Consider the following 21,246-nt stretch of genomic DNA (forward strand, 5'->3'; position numbering starts at 1 on the left):
TGGAGTTGTTTAATTTAATCCGTAGGTCTATCATTTCCTGTTGCAATCCCGGTCTAGCATTTTGTAAGTTCTGAAGGTTTGTCTCTAGTTGTGAGACTTTCAAGGTGTTTGCTGTTTGAATTTTTTTGACTTTTTATATGACCTTTCTAGTTGACTCAAAATTTTGCTTGAGTGTTATGAAAATTGTTTGAAAAGATTTAATTTTCCGGATATTTGAGTTTTTGAGCTGTAAAAATTTTGTTTTTGAAATTTCACAGCGAAGAGATAAGGTTAAGTCCACACATTTGTGAAAAAAATATATATATATATATAACAAAGTGGAATGGCAGCTCTCTAAATTGACATTCTTTTAGAATAAAAATGGAGAAAAGTTGAGCCCTGTGTGCATCGCGCAGTTTTGCAGATTTTGACTTTTTAGTAGGATATTGGCACTTTTTGGCGTAATATCCATACTTTCAAACAGTTAAAACACACCGATGTGGAAGGATATATAAAGATATACTGTTCCGTTGTCATGCATGAATTTGTTAACATCCATTTGTATTATAGAAATACAGTCGTGTTGTTTGATGTTGTAAATTATACTTGTTTACATTTTGTAGAAAATTTACAACACAAAGTTTGAACGTTCAAAGTGTTTATTTCCAATTATAACCAATCATATATTGTTTATTTTAAGAAAATGTTTTCTTTTAAAGCATATAATCAATTTTCTGAAAATTAGGGGAGGGTAAAAATATTACATAATATAATTGTCAAAATGTTACTTTAATATACATGAATACATGCATTGAATCATGCAGTGATTGTCATATGAAGATATGTGTGTTGTCATATGATTGTCAATAGTAATGTTAAACAAGTCACATAATTCACATTCAGCTGTCTAAATTTGTAAACTTATTTGAAAGTATCTTTATTTATTGAAATATTTTAAATTTTAATGTCACTCTCTGTTACACGTATACTGATAGGAAAACTACAGGGTAAACTGGACAGGTCAGCTCTATGTGTGTGTCTGCATATTTTGTCCAAAGAATTGTATTTATATATACGAGCAATAGCTAGGTTCAAGATAAAGGTCAAACCTTGAACCCAGTTTGAATTTCAATCAAAATAAAGTTTTCTGCAAAACCAGTAAGGGTGTACGTATACTACTGTCGTGTCTAATTTCGACTGTATATTTAACCTTGGGGAACACCTTGCGAGCAACAGTTATTTTGACAGTCTCCTGTCCAGTACGGTTTGGGATGACTGTAAAATATATACAACCAGGGAAAGCGTAAATAAAGTGTATTTACAAATTAAAGTGACCCTAATCTACCTAACCTGGTGACTAATAGAGTGATCAAACAATTTTCAAAATACTCACTCTATATCAAAATATATTAAAAATAGTATAAGCGATTAAAAATTTAATTTTGCTCACTCATAAAAAAATAATCTCCAACAAAGAAAATCTTAAATATGTCATAAAAATAAAATCCAAAATCTTTTAACAATTAAACATATGCCTTATACTGTACACTTTAAAATAATTTATTCCTAACCTTATAAACGAAAAATAAAAGATTAATAAATAAATCTCGAAAGCTCAAATTTTTTTGTTAAGTAATTTTCAAAGAAAAATTATCATTTATTAAATTTAGTATCATACCTGTAAAATATATAAAAGTCGTCATGTTGCAGATTTTATTTGAAAAATAAATTATGTCAGAAAGGACACTACCAGCAGCAATCGTGAGTCATATACATGATACATGCATATGAAAACATGATGTGCATGCATACGCTTTTTACGATCTTAATTGTATAATTATATACTTGCATATATAAACAATTCAAATTTGTGTAAATTTCATTAAATTCATCAACTTCTTTTTGAAATCAATTTACAATTGTCTCAACAATAATTTTTTTTCAGAACACAATAAAACGATATCTAAAAAAAACCGGTTTTTTTTTAAATCACAATATACCTCCCAAGGTGAACTTAGGGCTGTTAAAAAAAAAAACAACGACCTTTTCTTCAAAAAACCTACTTCCCCGAACCCCCCCCCCCCTCCCTGGATAAAAACATTACTGCACATATATGTGTATAACACCTTAATATAATATATATAATATAATATAATATCTTATTCCAAAAGATAAGTTATGGGTTGAAATAAAGCCTCCATTCGAAGAATCAAAATTCTGAAAACTTATTTTATTCGTAGGGCATTTCAAATGACGAGTTGGTTAAATACGGTAAAAAATGTAGGAGAAGCTCAGTGGTGCCAAGGTTTTGAAGAAAAGCAGTGTTTTTTTTTTTTTTTTTTTTTTTTTTTTTTTTTTTTTTGTTGTTTTTTTTTTGTTTGTTTGTTTTGGGGGGGGGGGTTTGTGCCCGAATATCGTCCTACAGTGTGAAATCGAAATTCAGAAACTCTAGGCCTATCGTTCATCTATAGATCGTAAAATATAAAGCACTTCCAATCATTTAAGAAAATATGAAAAGGCTATTGCAAAAAAATAAAATTGGAGTTCCGGAAACTAGGGTTTTTGTTTTTGCATAAAAGGTAATTTTTTTAAACCCCAAATCCATCTTCCCACCTTCACTCCGAGTGAAAATCGAAATTCTAAAATCTTTCTGCACATATTTGGAAGATTATTTATTTTATTCCAAATAAAAGATGTGGTTTCTTTCCAAAAAAAAAAAAAAGAGTTGAGGAGTTCATGCAGAAAACAAACTTTTTAAAAAAAGTTTGATAGTTTATTGTTTTGTTTTTACAAAGTTGGATCAAATTCCAAGGTCAAGAGGTCAAATTCATTGGCCTTGTCACAAAGAGTTCACTTGTGAATTATGAAGACCATAACCTCGCCCACTCAAAAGTTATATGGGCAAGGTTAAAGTTTAGCGGATAAATATACAGACAGACAGATGAATGGACAGGCCAAAACTTTTTAAAATTCCCCCGAATTCTGATATTTATAGATTTTGAACACCAGTGACTCCTCTACACAAATTTCTTGGAACACTGTGGAAGAAAAATTCCACTTGCCTAACGACCTTTTTTTCACCCTGATTCGTGAGAGGGCAATCTATCATAATAAATTGACTAAATCGCCCGTAGGACAAAAACACAATTCTGAAACTATTTTTACACGTCTATTCTTGGACACCGCCATTCATATACCAAAAGATGTTTTGGTTAATTATGTAAGATGAGTTAAGGGAACCAGCCTGAGGTTTTTGTAGAAAAAACGTAATTTTTGCCCCCCCCCCCCCCCCCACCCACAAAAAAAAAATCCGTGGAATGAATTTATTGACTAAAATTTTCAAAACGGGGGAACTAGAAATGTTTGCCTCACAGAGATGTTGCCCCACCATCAACTGAAATACAGTAGCTTCCCACCGCTTTTTTTTTAAATATCCCACTTGGTCCGTAAAATTCTGTGGGAGGGACACACTTTTTCCTGACTAAAGTCTTTATAATTCATAGTAAATTTTCATACATATGCATAGCCCACGCCCCTTTTTTTTGGAAAAAGTTGTAGTTGAGATCGAGAACTGGCAAATTCCAGGGTTTGAGGAAATATGCTGGCAGTTTACGTCCTTTTGTTGCTTAATTAATTTCCCCATTTTGCTAATCAGATTTGAAAGTAAGAAGATTTTACCCACCCAGCCACCCCACTCCCCCTCTCGAAGACGTTCCAAAGGGCCGTTAATTCCTGCACATGCATATACTACAACTACCTGGTATTACTAGGGTAATGGTCGATAGTCAATATTTATCTGTTTTGTTACAGAATGGCCGATCTCGAGGTATTTAAAAATTTAATGAAATTATTTAGGAAGAAAAGAACGGATGTATAAATCTCAATACCAACTTGACTCGGCTCAAAGCGATTAACTTTTGACCTTGCTCATGCTTTTGTGTGCATGTAAAGGTGTATTCATGTATTTAATTACAGAAAAAGATACTAGATCTATTTCACAACTTTAAAAGGAGTGGAACATGCTGATATTATGCCAAATACTGTAGTATTTGATTCATTCGTGGCCTTATCTTTAAATGCCCATTTTCCATTGTTTGCCGTAACACACGTGTTTCCCTGATACAGGAAGCTGTGTGACGTAGAGGAAAATTTTCCCAGAATGAAATAAAGTACGTTGGTTCTGCATTATTGATTTCATACTGAGAATCATCTCGAGCGGGAAAGGACACATTCCGAAGCACATGGTGTATATCGCTCGTGGAAATTTAGATTAAACAAAACAAAATGAGTAAAACAGAGAAAAGTATTGAATTTGACGAGGATTATTTGAGGGAAAAGGAGGTTCGTGATTTTTTTTCTCTCTCTCTGATTCAGTTTTACATCAAAGTGCTGAGTTATCGATTGGCGCCTTGGTCCATGCATTCGGAGAATGCGCTCATTTTAATAATTTATGTGTATTTGGGTTTCAACAGTGGGAAAAAAAAACATTTGAATATATATATATATATATTCATGGTTTTGCTAGTTTTGTAAGCATAGCGTGCTTCCTCGGGACGAGGAAATTAAATGAATGAACGATTATACTTCCTTGATTTCATCGTGAATTTTTTTAGCATAAAAAAATGTAAAATCAGCAACAACAACAAAAAAAAAAGTATTTAAAACGTATGTCTTCTTTTGAACAATTTACTTTTAATGCATGATTGATAAAAGGGACTGGTTATAAATTCTAACCATGATGATAATTATAATGATTGTCATTAATGACAGTTGTAAATGTGAATTTTTATATACATTGTTAAATGTATACAAAATAAATCAAAGATGCATATTAACATGATTATGAAACTTGTAAATACACAATGACAGCAATGCTTGCTCAAAAATTATAAAAATCATCATTATATAAAATAAACTCCATGCCCAAAAAAATGAAGTTAAAAATATAGATTTACTGTAAACATGTAATGATCAAATGCTAACACATGTTCTAGAACACCCTGTATGTGTGTAATTTTGAATTACATGTATTATAAATAAGTAGTTACCCCCTCTCCTTTTCCATTTCCCTATTATATATATTTCACTTGTTATTAAAAATTTTTTAAATAACCAGATTTAATTGAATTTTACAGAAAGCTTTGGTGGATAGTGACACATCCTCTGCTGGTAGTAGCCGCAGTAGCTTTGAGAGTGGGGACGAAAATGTGGGCCGAGGAAACTGGTCAGGGCGCCTGGACTTCCTCCTGTCCTGTGTGGGGTTTGCAGTGGGGCTCGGAAACATTTGGAGGTTCCCTTACTTGTGTTACCAAAGTGGAGGAGGTATGTGTTAACAAAAATTTTAGGGGATGGGGGTACCTCTTTCTTTGGTCAATGATTTTACAAAGAACTTGAAAATCTTAAAATTTACTTGGACTTAATGTTTTAAAACTTGATATTTTATTTATTAATAATCTCTTTTTTAACAGGTGCATTTTTGATCCCATATGTGATATTCCTGATTCTTTGTGGAATACCTTTGTTCTTCCTGGAGATTAGCTATGGTCAGTTTGCCAGCCTGAGTCCCATTACTGTGTGGAAAATTTCACCGTTATTTAAAGGTAAAAGAGTTTCATTGAATTGTAAAAATAGTACTCTACTTAACATTCTTTTAAGTTCATTCAAAGATTTAGGGTGCGATTGATTGACCTTTTATACTTTAAGAGCACCAAAAGTTTTATTGAATTTATGCATGGCTATAAAAAGAAAAGTTCTTTGTCTGTGAAAGGCAATTAGATCTCAATGTAGGCAAGCCCCCGCATACCATAACATGGCACTCAGTTGATCTGTTGATAGGAAGCTCAGAAAAAAATAACATCACAAGCAATCGCTTCCATGTGTTGGCACCTTTCCACCTTTGAAATGTGATGAAAACACGTCATTGAATTATCTTATCTAAGAATTGGCCCTTATTACTTATTTATCAAATATTTCACTTGGCTCTTTCTCGGGCCCTTGTTTAATTCATATAATGCTTTAACAAGCTTGGCATAAAATGAGCTTATCATTGTTCATGTACTGTGTATATATGTTTGATTGTACCATTTTATGTATATTGTTTGAATTGTAGAAGGCCCCGGGGAAGAATAGTACTTTGTACTAATCATGTTACCTTCTTTAAATAAAGCATTATTATTATTATTATTATTATTATTATGTAATGCTTTGCTAGGTTTTGCCTATTATCAGCGGGAGATATGTTTTCCCCTGTCCATCTCAGCATGCCTGTCCATCCCTCATCAGGGGAGAGTAATTAATGCGCTTACTGCCCCCTTGCATAACACCTGCCATTTTCATTTATTCAGTAGCCATTAGGGAGCCAGTTTGTTTGCTAGTAAATACTATTATATAAAGGTCAGTGGAAACAAGCCAGTGAAATAATAAAAAACAAACAGATTTTCAGAAAGTTTTGTAACCTTTATTACTGGATATTTAAACATAACCCCTCGAATTTGTAAAGCTTTTACAATCATGGATTACATCTTATTGAGATCAAGAATTGCATGTATCTTTTTCCTTTGTTCAGAGGAAAAGGGTCAAGAACAGATTAATATGTATGAACTATGTATAGGGAGAAAACAAGGCTAACAAACAAGCCTGTCTATTGATTTTTGCTGGTTCTAGAATATTTCTCGTTGAGGCAATCGATGGTTGCTGAACATTATGACTATTGAATTTGCGTCGCGAACTTGAAAAGAAATGAAGCAATTACGCACATAGATATAGATAAAGTACAAACAGCCATAAAATGAGAAAAAATTGATGACTAGCCAAAAGTGCTTCATAGTTTTATTATTTAAGGTTTTAGCAGAAACACACAGTTTTTAAAAAACAAAAGAAATTTAATTAACAATGATATACATTAATGTCATTTGCTAGACAGATTAAAATGCCTATTTTGTAATTTTTCTTGGCAAAAGAAGCTTCTAGTGTAGTTGTGTAATTAATTAACAACTGTGTTTTAAGGTATTAAATGAGTTGTTTTCTGAGATTTAACAGAAAGATGAAAATTACAGACAATATTAATTATTCTTCATTTATATAATGTGCTTCTTGAACTTTAAAGATTTTATATAAAATGTCACAGAAAATGGAGTGTTTTAGGTTTTATGTTGGAGCTGAATAACAAAAAAAAAAGCAATGAGACCATGCAAGCTTAAAAATTCTTTATTTGCATGCAGTTGCCATCCTAGATTTTTTTTTTTTTTTTAGAATGGGTAGCAGATAGGTTTTTTTTTTTTTTAGTTTCAGATTTTAGTGAAAAGAATCAGAGAAATTTTCAAGGGAATAATTATAAATGTAAACAAGCAAATTCAAAAAATTGTGGTCCCCTGCTTTCGGTGTCTTTATGGATGGGATGTCATTTGATATGACATATTGTGTCAAATCTTTTGATAGGTAATGCAGATGTCAGATATGAAAGCCCTATCTCTTCTCAATCAAATGTTATAAGTAAGTGAAACTGATGACCCCATATGGCAAAATAGTGAAGATTCAACTTTTTTAAAATGCAAATTAAATATTTGTTGGTAGTTTCTTAAAAAAGGTCTCGCCACAGTTATTACATACGTGAAGTATGAAAGCCCTTGCCCGAACCGTACAAAAGTTATGTCCAAGGTTAAAGTTTTTAAAAATTAGGTCAAACTCCAAAGTCAAGGTCAAAGGGTCAAAGTTCTTTACATCCAATGAAAGGTCTTGCCACAAGTATTACATATGTGAAGTATGAAAACCATTGCCCAAAGTTCTTTATATCCAATGAAAGATCTCGCCACAGTTATTACATATGTGAAGTATGAAAGCCCTTGCCCGAACCATTCAAAAGTTATGGCCAAGGTTAAAGTTTTTAAAAAGTAGGTCAAACTCCAAGGGTCAAGATCAAAGGGTTAAAGTTATTTATATCCAATGAAAGGTCTTCCCACAAGGATTACGTATGTGAAGTATGAAAACCCTAGCCCATACCGTTCAAAAGTTATGGTCAACGTTAAAGTTTTTTCATAAGTATGGAAATCTCCAAGGTTGTCACCAAGGTCAAAGTTTTTGAAAAGAAGGTCAAACGTCAAGGTCAAAGGGTCAGAGTTCTTGATATCCAATGAAAGGTCTTCTTACAAGGATTACATATGTGAAGGGTGACAGCCCTAGCCCTTACCGTTCAAAAGTTATGGTCAACGTTAAAGTTTTTCATAAGTACGGAAATCTCCAAGGTCAAGATCAAAAGGTCAAAGTTGTTGGTATCCAATGAAAGGTCTTGCCATAAAGAATATATACGAGGGTTGTTCGAAAAGTTCGTGGACAACTGTCATATCTTTTTTATTTGACGTCATATTTTATCCAAATTTAATAGAAATATTTTAACAATAAATCCATTTGATATGTATTAATTTTGACAAAAAATTACGATTGATTAAAAACTTATCCAGATTTTAAAAATGTAAAAATCGGATCGCGGAGCAGGTCAAAATTTAGTCAGTTACAGACAATACAATAAATAATGTCTATAGTCATATTTTCTGTAAAATGGAGGAAAAACGAAAAACTACCGAGAAATTCAAATTAAGAATTGTTACATTGATATGTGTACCAAATTATGGTTTTATATTTTGCTTTGTTGAAAAGAAATCAACTTGAGAAGATAGCCAGTCATCACTGAAAACGACAAAAACGATGACGTCGCGGAGCAGATGCAATTTTGTGTTTTACTCGAAACAAATCATGAAAAAAACTCTCAAAATGTTGAAGGAATCAAGAAAATATGTCACAAAGTTGTACATATGTGTACAAATAGTCAATATTAGAGTGACAGAGACTCTGTATCGGAAGGATGACCTGTGAAGTAACGGTTTTACTGTAAACATCTGAACAAAACTTTAAAATTTGAAACGTAAATGAAAGACAAAGGCGCTTAGAGTTGCTTATCCTGTGAAAGCAGTGTTGAGTACTAAAATAAATCAAAACCTTAACAAAGGAAATTATACAATGAGATCAATTCTTAGAAAATAAATGTCAAATATTAGAAAAAGAATTTAATGAATGGGCAATGGAATATTCTGTGTGAAATGTATAGGTATAGTATCTATTATAAATTCTCGACGCTATATGTTGACGTTTCATTGACGTTATGTTGCTCCGCGGGTACAAAACATGTTGATTTTAAAATGAGGTAAATTTATTTGTGTTAAATCGAATGGAATGAAACTTCACACATCAACAAAACAAATATTTTTACATATTATAATGTGCTTGTTTTAAATTTCCAGTGAGTAATATAAGGAAGATGGACATCGCCCACGAACTTTTCGAACAACCCTCGTATGTGAAATATGAAAGTCCTAGTTTCAATCATTCAAAAGATATGACCAAAGTAAAAGTTTGGAATTTTTGTGTTAAAGTGGGTCAAATTCCAAGGTCAAGGTTAAAAGGTCAAATTTGGTGGTACCCGAAGAAAGGTCTAGTCACAAGGAATACACATGTGAAATATGAAAGTTATAGCTTCACTAGATCAAAAGTTATGGGCAAGGTTAAAGTTTTTGTGATGGACTGACAGACGGACAGACTGACGGACAGATGAATGAGATTTAATGTCCCCTTGCTTTCGCAAAAGTGGGGGACAATAAACTTCACTTTTTATAAAACCACTAACTGACAAAAATGTTGAAACTAACCCCCAAAAATCATCTCAAAAAATGGCTTGTAAAAAAAATGGGTAAGGTGCATTTTTTATGGTTAATTATTCAATAGACACTGCAAAAAAAAAAAATTAGGACTGTTTGCCACCTGTAGTATGTACTATGGAAGCAATAGTAATAATTTAGGTGAATGAGTGCATGAAGTTTTTAATATATGCATTTATAATGCATAAGAAGCTCTTGAACTATTTATTCAACATTTAGAACAAGGAATACACTGTAAGTTGTTTATTTACTCTTTATATTTTCCAGGTGTGGGTTATGGTATGGTAATAATCTCGGGCATTGTTTGTGTTTACTACAACATCATCATAACCTGGACCATTTATTTTCTGTACCACTCCTTTAAGGCCGTCTTGCCATGGAGTACGTGCGATAATAAATGGAACACAGAGAACTGCTACATCCGCGGAGAGAGTATTCTGCCCAACGCGACTATCAATGCGACACTGGGATACAATGCGACTGACGTAAACATTACAGACTTTGAAATGATAAAGAATAAATCCCTGTCAGAGCACAAGGTCACAGCTAGTGAAGAGTTCTGGCAGTAAGAATTTATTTTTATTTCATAAGTAATTGATTAGAAAAATTAATTGGTACCGGTAATCACCCCAAAGTCTAACACTTAATTAATCAATCATGTAAATATTTTTTAAAGTGCAAACAATATTCCTTTGCATTCAAAGAACCTTACAATTAAAAAGAATGATCATTTGCAATCACCCAATAAAATATATTATAAATAAGAGAGAATTCTTTGTGTCAAGTAAGCTGTTTATGACGAAAGTCTTGATTATTTTAGGAATGAGGTGTTACAGATAACAGAAGGTATAGAGAACCTGGGTGTTGTCCGTTGGGAGCTTCTCATCTGTCTGGCTATTGCTTGGATTGTTGTGTTTCTGTGCTTGTGCAAGGGAGTGAAATCTTCTGGAAGGGTATGTGTTGCATTTACTCAATATCGACAGCAAAATGAGATATAAATAAGAAGAATTAAGACACACACTTAGTACATGAATCTGTAAACTGATGATATTGCATAACATTTTAGATTTGAAATTTATCAAAGAAAACAAAGAAATAATTTATATAAATCTTGTTGTTAAATGTATGTAATCTTTTCATTTTTAGGTGGTTTACGTCACTGCTACATTCCCCTATCTGGTTCTGATAATTCTGTTTATCCGAGGGGTCACTCTGCCAGGTGCCGGAGCCGGGATTTACTTCTACCTGGTTCCAGAATGGGAAAAATTAGCAACCTTCAAGGTTTGTTTTTTTTATGAAGTTAAAAAAAAGACAAGTCTTAGATTATTTGTTTATTAAATAAGAAAGAGGATATATAAAATGAGTTTCCCAAAAAACTTTTCATCCTCTTTTTAAAATAAATGTGAAATGATTTTCAATTTTTACTTTAATTTTGTATTGAATTTTCATGCATATAAATTAATTGACTGGAGTTCCTTAAAGTAAAAAAACAAACTTTCATACAATTTGTATAGGTGTGGGGAGATGCTGCAGTTCAGATTTTCTACTCTGTTGGAATGGCCTGGGGAGGTCTTATCACAATGGCCAGCTTCAACAAATTCAACAACAACTGTTACCGGGACGCCATGATTGTCCCCCTTATTAACTGCGGCACCAGTGTGTTTGCCGGCCTGGTCATCTTCTCTGTCCTGGGGTTCATGTCTTACGAGACGGGGGTCGATATCGATAAAGTAGTCACCCAGGGTAAGTGTATGAGGAAGTTGTTTATTTTTGTTTTTGTGGGATGAGGAAGAATATTTAAGTTCAAGAGAACCAATGTTCAATAAAGCCATTGTTAGTAATGATATGTAAGTAAGGAAGTTGTACATTTTGTTTTTCATGTAAAGAAATTTCTGCTGAATAGATAATTTTAAGAAAGAGGAAGAAATAATTTTTGAGGCGTAAATGCATGGAGGAAGAAATAATTTTTGAGGCGTAAATGCATGGAGAAACGCAGAAAAAAAGATGATTGCTATGTTTGTTGTAGATAATTCTATGAAATATTAACAATGTAATATTTGATATTTGGACAACCAAGGCTTTTGCAATATAACCAACGAGTTCATATAAACTCTTGAGTGAAGGTCATTTGAAAAAAAAATTAATAAAGATTTTTGCTTGTAATTTTCAGGACCTGGTTTGACCTTTGTGGCCTATCCAGAAGCTGTGTCCAAACTCCCCATCTCCCCCCTGTGGGCTGTACTGTTCTTCCTTATGTTGTTCACCATTGGTTTGGACAGTCAGGTAAGAAATTGTTTTAGTGCACGCAGACTAAAAATTGACACCTCTTGGAAGTGATGACACACACACTATATACTCAATAATGAACCTGAAAGTACAGTCAAATCTCATTATCTCGAACTAAATGGACTGAGAACAAAATTTGAGATATCAAGGATCCGAGACATCCATGTTCAAGATATGGAAGTTCAACTGTACATTCATTTGAAACAAAAAATCCTTTGACATTGAAATTAAAATTTGATGTTTAAATGTATGAAATCAAGGAAGTCCATGGTGCCTAATAAAGTTCAGTAAATTTTTATTTAATTGAGAACAGTTTTAAAAGAATAAAATGGGCTTGCACAGTATTATGAGAGAAAAAAAATGGATTCATTATTGTCAAAATTGAAAGTGTGTGTCATTAAATCATGACCTGTCTGTGTTCACGGAGGTGTAGTCATAGCTTCAATGAACACAGACTATTTGGGCTAACGATGTAAAAATCAGCCGTGCAAATTTTTACAGAAAGGGAAAAGAAATAAAAAATCAGTTAAAGGCCAGTCAATAATATTTTTTCATTGAAATCAATTGTATTGGGATAAAAATTGTTTTAAAAAATTAAAGAGGTTTTGTTTTTAGATTAGTAATACTTTGAAACGAAATGAAATGATATGTCGGAACTTGTAAATCTGCTTTCCATGTAATTCCTCATAATCTTTTCCCTTTGACTGTAAATATTTAAAAGAAAGATTTTAATAAAAAAAAAATTTTAAAAATCTTTATCTATTTTGCTGAAATTACACGAATAATACACTATATCTCGTAAACAACTTTCCAACTCTATCAAGATTTTTGCACAGCTGATTTTTGTGTTTCATGAACTCAATACATCCCTTTCCATGGTGTTGGGCTGCTTTTGAAGGCAGATAATTTGCATTCTTCATTCATCTCTCATCCATATTGTCAGTATTTAATATCCATACATTGTAATTGATTTTAATAAAATTTAAAAGCATAATGAAATAGAATTGACTGTTTTACTCATGAATATGGCCTCGAAATGATCAAAAACACAGTAAAAGGGAAGTAACTCCTGAATTTCCCAGCTTTATGATTTTAAATTTTTATAACAGAGGCCATATTGCTGAGTTTTTAGATCTGTTGCATAATAAACTCTTTATTATCTAGAGGTATTCTTGCAGTAGCAAGGTGCACAGGTAAACTTTTAGATTTTTTTGTGTGAGAGAGAGTTGATTAGTAATGTGTAGAATTCGAAGGTATGTGAAAGATTGTGTAATATTTCAAAAGTTGTAGTGGACTTTAATATCAATTGAGAATGTTTCTTTAAAAAGGTAGTCAAATGTTTAGAACAAGTATAAATACTAACCAATTAATAAAATGCTGGTTAAAACTGCAGAGAAACTAATTTTGTGTTGACTTAATCTGTCACTAAGCATATAGTTGTTAAAATCTCACATTTAAAATAATTTGACAAATCACAATTATTCGTCACATGTGTTTTGAGATTTAACATATTTACACATCTTTTACATACCTGTGAGAGAAAAGATTTTTGTACGAGTGAGTGCATGAACAAGTACTTGAACAAGAGCTTTTCGAATATGAGGCTGTATTGTGTTGTAAACAAGTATAAATGAAAGCAAAGTTCTGTGAGAGAGCATCTGTGTTCTGTGATTGTCTGAAGGACTGTTCATGTCCAATTGTTATTGTTTTAATTTTGATTTATGAATTCTTTTATTCTTAAACCATTGGAGTCTCGATTGTAAATTGCAAAAATTCAGATAGTTTCTTCTGATGTTCGAAAAAGGGGGGAGGGGCGGAATATGGGTCATGTTGACATTTATTCAAAATTGAATTTAGCTACATATGTTGGGGTAATGATGGGGGGGGGGGGAGAGAGGGGGGTGGAATAATGGATGGGGAAAATGATAATTTTTTCATACAATTTATTTATTTAAATGCATATTTGTCTTAATTAGGGAAAGTGAAGTGGGAAATCGGTCACTCCATCAGATTTTGGGGATAAAAAAGATTTAATGAGAAACCTTGTCTGCTATGTTTCTTTTTTGTCCAGGATTGTGGTCAAATGTGGTTGCAGGAAGACCATGTGATCAACACATCCTTGTATCACCACGGTAACCCTGGCCCACTGTCCTATAAATAGAAAACAATCTGTACTATATCAACTGCCCCTATTTTTAATTTTGCCCAATATGCATGAGGAGGAAAATGTAATATTTTTTATCACTCAAGATATAAATTGGAAAATCATTTTGAATAGTAAAATTGAATTTTAAGTTTCCTTGTAAATCATGAAAATTTTATTTTGGTCTATCTGTCTCTGAATGAGTTTCTGTGCATGAAAACCAGAATTATTTTGTGAAAGGGGGGGGGGGTTACATAGAATTTTACGTAAGCCCATGCATATTGGGCAAAACTGTTTTAAGAGATTTTGTTTTGTTGTAGGTTTAATTAAGCACAAAGTTCACAAGAATTATTTTCAATAATTATTAAATGAGCAGATCAGTTTAAACATAAAATATATTTAAAATCTTTTTCTTCAAGTAAAACAGCTTGTGAACTTTACAGATACCACAATGGTTTTCAAGATTCATACACATGTATATCTGATATGATGACTTCAACATGCAAGGTCTTTGTAAATATTTCAAACTTGCAAAATATATTTTTTTCTTGTGGGCACATATATGATTTCAAACATGTACAAAAAAAGTATTTATAGATATTAAATTCAAATTCCATATACAAGTTCATGTAGTTCTTTGTGTTAATTGCCTTGTTTACCATGGGCAGGATCCAAAAAACTTGATCATTATAACCATACTAGCATATGCCATTTAAAAAATAAATCTTCTAATCCCATCTTTATAAAGACCCTGCATAAGGTATTTATTTCCTTTGTATCATTCTTAGATAATGCACAAATTAAGAAACCCAATCAAATCTTTATTGCAAAAGAATGCCCAATGGATGCAGTGCAAGAGATATTTAGCTAAAAACTGAATCCAGTGAGACTTCCATATTGGATTGAAATAGAAATATTCAATTTTCTTGAGCCATTAACAGAATTACAAAGGAAGTAATGACACTCAAAGCTGCCAGGCATTGTCTTGGTGTGAGAATCAATAGTCTTCTGTCGAGTTTTCAGAAACCTGTAGATTTTCAGTACCGGGGTGAGCTTGATGGCTTCTACCATAGAGTATTTCAGTCTTGTTCATCCCAAAATGCATGTGTTTGAATCATCTTCATTGTGACTTGTTTAAGAATATACAAGTATTCAGGATGCATTAGAATTTGAATTTTTAATTTGGCGTTTTGGCTTCATTTTTGGGAAAAAAAAATTCTTTTGAGTTACCAGAAAAAATTTTTAAAAAGAAAATAAATAGCAAATTTCCTGAATTCTTCCAAAAAATGACATCATTTTTATTGCAGACCTTCGTTAGTCTTTGATACCCTTGCTGTCATTTTTCTTTGATCTTTTTAGTTTGGCATGTTTGAGACAATGACCAGTGCCTTTGTTGATGAGTTCCCAGGGCTTTTGAAGAACAGAAAAGTTCTCTTCACAGCATTCTTCTGCTTCATTGAATTTCTTCTGGGTATACCGTGCATCATGGAGGTGAGTGAACTGCCGAGAGAAATGAGAATTAAAAAAAATACGTTCTTCTGAATGAGGTGAAACAGATGTGAATTGCGTATTTTTTCAAGATTTATTATTATACTCTACATTGAATGGAAATATAATTTTAGCACAGTTTAGAGATTTGAAGTCCATGTTTCTAGAAAAAACTGTTGAAAAGAAAAATAAGAGTTTTGTGAAGAAAAATTAAATTTAAAAGAAAACATCTTTCTTATACATGTACCATTTTCTCTTAATATCCTTGACATTATATTCTGATTTTTGTGGTAAATCAAGAGCTTATATTGGCTATGCCTGCTGCCTAATCCATTTATATCGTAGTACACAATGAAATATGTTCAAATAACATTTTTCTTCTAACAGGGAGGGATCTATGTGCTCCAGATCATGGACTGGTACTGTGCTACCTTCTCTCTGATGTTACTATCCCTGACTGAATGTGTCGTTATTGCCTGGATTTATGGTAAGTTTAATGGAAATATTTCAATAATTATAATTTTTAAAAAAAAAAGAGAGGAGGATAAATAACAAAAATAACTAAAAAATTCTGTATTTGATTAAAACAGAAAAGTAGCTTTAAGTTATGCTGTTGCCTTTTTTGCCCCCCCCCCAAAAAAAAATTTATCAGTGATTGGAATTACCATGAGTTAGCAGTAATATGATTTGTTGGATTGATAAAAGGTGTCTTTTTCCCCCCTATGTAGGTGCTGATAGATTCTACAAGGATATTGAACTGATGATCGGTTATCAGCCTGGCATCTGGTGGAAGATTTGCTGGAAGTTCATCACCCCCATCACCATCACTGTAAGTTCAAGGAATTCTTGTTCTTGGTTAACCTTTCTGTATTCAGATGATTTAAATTGATCCTAAATGATTAGATCTAATACAGTGAGAACTGTCAAAGTGGTATGTGAACTATTTTGAATGAATTGATTGTTTTGATTTGAGTTTGAATGTAAACTTTCTACATTTTCAAAATTTCTGGAATTTCTACATGCTCTGAATTCCTTCTTTGTTATGACAACATGTCATTGTAACCATATCATACTTAAATAAATGCATCTTTTTTGTCTCTTTATACAGTTCATATGGTTGTTCAGTGTGACCCAGTTAAGTCCGGTGACCTACGGAGATTATGAATACCCAGATGGAGCCATTGTCTTTGGTTGGATGCTGGGACTTGTGTCTCTGGTACCTGTCCCTGTGTGTGCACTGATCGCCATTTTACGAGAGGAGGGCAATTTATTACAAGTAAGTGTACTGGTTAACTCATCAGTTTTAGCACTAAAGCCTCACTAATATCTACTTTTGGATTTTTGCAGAAAGAAATTTAATATTCCTCTGTGCTTATAGTGTGGCTTTGAAATTTTTCCATGTCAAAGATATGCATGAAAAAATCTAATGAGAGCACGATAAAATCTTAAGTGAATTTCATTGGTAATTGGTTCCAAAAAGTAGGTCGCCTGACCGCAAGGATTAAGAAGTTATAGCCAAATATGGAAAAATCCTTTCCGTCCGTCTAACAGGAAAACCATAAGACTTACAATCACAAATTTTCAGTTTTTTTATGCATAATTTTTTTTAAGGTGTGCCCAATCAGGTTCAAAGGTCACTGTGACCTTTAATTTAAGTGAAATTTTAAAAAAAAATGTTTTTTTCTAAGTTTATTTCACATCCCAAATAATGTGGTATTGCAGTCCTTATTAAAAAAGTGTTAAATAGAAAATACATATTTTTTTAGCATATACATAAGAATGCAATCTATAACAAATATAAAGAGAGAGAAATCCTACCTCTACCATTGTAAACTGGGAAGGCTGTGCAATTTTTCCTTTGGGAATAATTAACCTTCACATTAGAGAGAAATTAAGCATTATCTTTATCTGTCACATTGAGATTAATTACTGTAATGAACTGTCTGCAATGAACTTTGTTTTGAAGTTAAGGTCAATTTTGAATGATGTGTACATTCTTTGAAATATGGATTTAAAATAATGTTCATACTTTATATTGGTTAAGATACTGATATTACACAACAATTTAACATAATTTAATTATTTTATTGAATTCTAAAATCAATGATATATATTAAGATATCCTTTTTTATTATTACTATTTTATTTTTTAATTATTTTTTTAAAAAAAATTTTTTTTTTTGCTGCCTTAATGCTGTTAATTTTAACAGGTAATCCAGTTAAAGACCCCATTAATGTTCAATGTGAAAAAAGTTCTTATTGTAAATTTATATAGAAGAAAGGGCTGGAGTTTATAACATATGTCATTTGATGGCCAGCCTTTTCTTTTCAAAATTAATTTGCTTGTGCAGAAAATTTAGAGGTTAATTTGATGATGTCATGTGAAGATTAACACAACACCTTTGTCTGCAACTGATGTTAATGTTTTATAGTTGAGGTACATCACCTGGGTGATATTTGCATTCATTGAAATCTTGCATTTTATAAAACACCTGCTTAAATCTTTTTTAAATGCACATTTTTTTAGTATTTTTTTTTAATAAGAAATGGGGTTTTCCCTGTTTTATGTTAATACAAGGTTACTATTTAACAGGTTTTTGGAATTCAGGAGATTATCTTGAAATTTTAAAAATACAGTTGTTACATATAATTTTAATATATTAAAAAAATTGTAATCAATAAGTAAAACTCTCATTCAATCCACTGCACCATTGTAAGCAATTTGTCTTCCTGTGGTGAAAAAGCTGAGAGGTCAGTTTTCAAAAATAATGTTTTAATCCTTTTCCAGATTAGAATTGTTTAAAAGGCAACAACAAAATTTTCTTTTTATCCTCTGATTCTACTTTTCCTGTGGCTAAAAAGATGGAGAACAAAATTTTCTCATTTTATAGCGAATTAGATTCTACTTTTCCATTTAATCATTATGAATCAAAACAAAATTTTCTCATTTTATAGCGAATTAGATTCTACTTTTCCATTTAATCATTATGAATCAAAACAAAATTTTCTCATTTTATAGCGAATCAAGAAGTTGGTCCACCACACAGATGATTGGGGTCCAGCCGTGGAGAAACACCGAGTCCGATATCTACAGTCGTTACAGGACTCTCAGGAATCCCTGGACTCTGTCGTTTGTACGCCTCTCGTAGATATCAAACACAGCACCGCAAATCCACAGTCCTGAAGTTGTTTGTAATTAGGACATTTTCTAGGATTTGTTGAGGAGTGTCGTTGTTTGTGTGATTTGTGAGTAGACAAAGTCAGATCTGGGTGAGATGGACACGGTTCCAGATGGATGCGTTCGATCGAAATCCAGACATAATGCACAGATCACAGGGACCAAAATGTGACAGCGGAATGCAATTCAAGGATTGCAGCAGAATGTGCAGTAAAATTATACTTTGTGATCGAGACTTCAAATCTGGCCGAGATATGCAAAGCCAAACTGTTTAGTTCAGTTGTGTCTTATTTGAAAGTTTTATTTGTTGTTAAAACAAAACTGGAATTTTTTTTATAAAGGATGACATAGAATAAGCTTCATTCATTGCAGTCTTTGAATTAAATAAGGGTTTGAAAATTTTCAAAAATTTGAAGAAAAATTATGAATATTTGGGGAAAATAGTTTGAGGTTGATTTCTGCAACAAATGCTTAAACTTGCCGAAATTCTTAATTTTTTTTTTTATTTCAGCAAAGATATAATAATTTTATGGAGAGATTTTAATAGTTGATGACCAATTTTGTTTTATGTATTGTGATTTCTTTTGAATCATTTGAATTTCTTGATCTCGTTTGGGTAAAAGTAATTTTAGTGTGTTTATTTGAAATCATTTCAATATTGTAGTTATAAAAATCTGATATCCCTAGTCCTTTTATTGAATTATTATTATCTAGAAATATATTTTTATAAATTCATGTGTTTGACCACTTAACATTTTATAAATTTGGCTCTTTTGTTAAGGTCAGATGAGATGTTCGTCAAGATCTGTTTTGTATATCTTCGTAGTGTATGAAAAATATTCAAAATTTTAATTACATTCTGATTTCTAAACCAGTTTCTAATCGTCTTTTAAAAATCCAAACACTTAAACATTTGAAATTGGAAATTATTTTTCTTCCCAAAAGGATTATATAAGAAAAACTACCCTGTGTTTTGTATTTTCTTGCAGAAATGCCTGGAAATAAGGTCAACAATCAATTTTTTCAATGACAAAATCTTAGAAATTTTTATATATTATTATTATTAAGGAACGTCTCGTCTGTCCTTAATGGATTGTACTTTTTGTTTTAAAGAATAATTTATTTTTTGCTATGTGTTCAAAAACTCATCCAATAGAATTTGTTATTGATGATACCTCACAATTTCATGTTTTTAATATAAAACTGAAATTTGAATTTTATTGTTGTGTGTTGTTCATGCCATGTTGAAGATCTTTTTTTATTATGCCAAATTAACTCCTATTCTTATTGGAATTTCCTGAAAAGTGAGAATTATTGTACTAGCCACTGATACTAAAGCCTGGCCACAAGAATCCTTAAAAAGTATAAGCCATGTCTGTTAAAAAAGTGCTGCAATGCCATATCTTTAAAATATTTGTTTGACCATTTCCAAACTAGGTTTAAAATTATTAGGTGAATACTTAGGTGGGAAAGTTTTTTCCCCAAAAAATGTTCTGCTGAGTTTTCAACAGCCACAAATTGAAGGTATTCATTTGATAAAATTTTGTTGGGAGTTACAATATTGCATTTTGACTCGGGTGAATCATCAACATAAATGGGATTTTTAAAATGTCACTTCATTCCTGGACATCAAGCTGTTGAACTATTGGAATGAATGTAATAAGCATTTAGCCCTCTCTATTCCAAAATTGGGAAACTCATGCCATGTCTACAGGCCACTGGGGGACTGGTGCTAAGGTGGGGCTCTGTTGAACATTATAGTGAAAGAACATTTTTGTTTAAAAATCTCAACTGCTCCCTGCCTGAGTCCCATGGCCTTAGCAAACAAACCTAATGGATAGTTATAATGCCCGAAGGTGTCTCCAAAAGTTGTGAAATGAGAGGTTTAGGGTCCAGTGAGAGGAGGGGGGACTTTAGTGATTACGTATCAAATGCAGTATTTCTGTCATATTTACCTGACGCTTTTCTTCTGGGTAAACAGACTAAAAGTATAGTTATAATAAGCAAGGGTGCCTCTTTCTACATTGTGAATTTCATGACATCTAGTTCAAAACTTGAACTCAATTAAATTGTGGGAAACTTGTTTCCTGAGTATAAGACCTGTATGTAAGATATCATACTAAGGTCGACAACTCTTAAATCAAAAACATTAACTTAAGGACATACGCAACGCACTTGATAATTTTTCAAGATATTCCTAAATTAAGATTATAGTGTCATCGGATGTTCATAGACAAAAAAATCAGCATGCATTAACAGTTTTTAGCTCACCTGAGCCGAAGGCTCAAGTGAGCTTTTCTGATCAAATTTTGTCCGGTGTCCGTCTGTCTGTCTAGCTGTCCGCCTGTCTGTAAACTTTTCACATTTTCGACTTCTTCTCAAGAACCACTGAGCCAATTTCAACCAAACTTGCCACAAAGCATCCTTGGGTGAAGGGGATTCAAGTTTATTCAAATAAAGGGCCA

General features: G+C 32.2%; 1 protein-coding gene across 1 annotated transcript; it reads left to right on the forward strand.

Annotated features, from left to right (window-relative positions):
• Window positions 1–4,167: 4,167 nt before the first annotated feature.
• LOC134232963 (sodium- and chloride-dependent glycine transporter 1-like) lies at window positions 4,168–18,927 on the forward strand. The gene is made up of 13 exons (XM_062714954.1): window positions 4,168–4,320; window positions 5,115–5,301; window positions 5,448–5,579; window positions 9,954–10,251; window positions 10,507–10,639; window positions 10,833–10,967; window positions 11,201–11,429; window positions 11,857–11,969; window positions 15,475–15,606; window positions 15,991–16,090; window positions 16,332–16,432; window positions 16,712–16,879; window positions 18,623–18,927. The coding sequence occupies exons 1-13, from the start codon at window positions 4,264–4,266 to the stop codon at window positions 18,785–18,787; spliced, it is 1,950 nt and encodes a 649-aa protein (XP_062570938.1). The 5' UTR covers window positions 4,168–4,263; the 3' UTR covers window positions 18,788–18,927.
• Window positions 18,928–21,246: the final 2,319 nt, after the last annotated feature.

This window comes from Saccostrea cucullata, unplaced genomic scaffold (assembly GCF_032062105.1).
Source record: "Saccostrea cucullata isolate Sc308-1 unplaced genomic scaffold, CSIRO_AGI_Scuc_v1 ctg4220, whole genome shotgun sequence".
In the NCBI taxonomy this organism is placed as follows: domain Eukaryota; kingdom Metazoa; phylum Mollusca; class Bivalvia; order Ostreida; family Ostreidae; genus Saccostrea; species Saccostrea cuccullata.

Excerpts from the sequence above, each read along its gene's own strand:
- LOC134232963 (XM_062714954.1), top strand. The coding sequence starts at position 4,264 with ATGAGTAAAACAGAGAAAAGTATTGAATTTGACGAGGATTATTTGAGG. Across the intron at positions 5,580-9,953 it reads AATTTCACCGTTATTTAAAG|GTGTGGGTTATGGTATGGTA; the intron begins GTAAAAGAGTTT and ends TATATTTTCCAG. Across the intron at positions 16,091-16,331 it reads CGTTATTGCCTGGATTTATG|GTGCTGATAGATTCTACAAG; the intron begins GTAAGTTTAATG and ends CCCCCTATGTAG.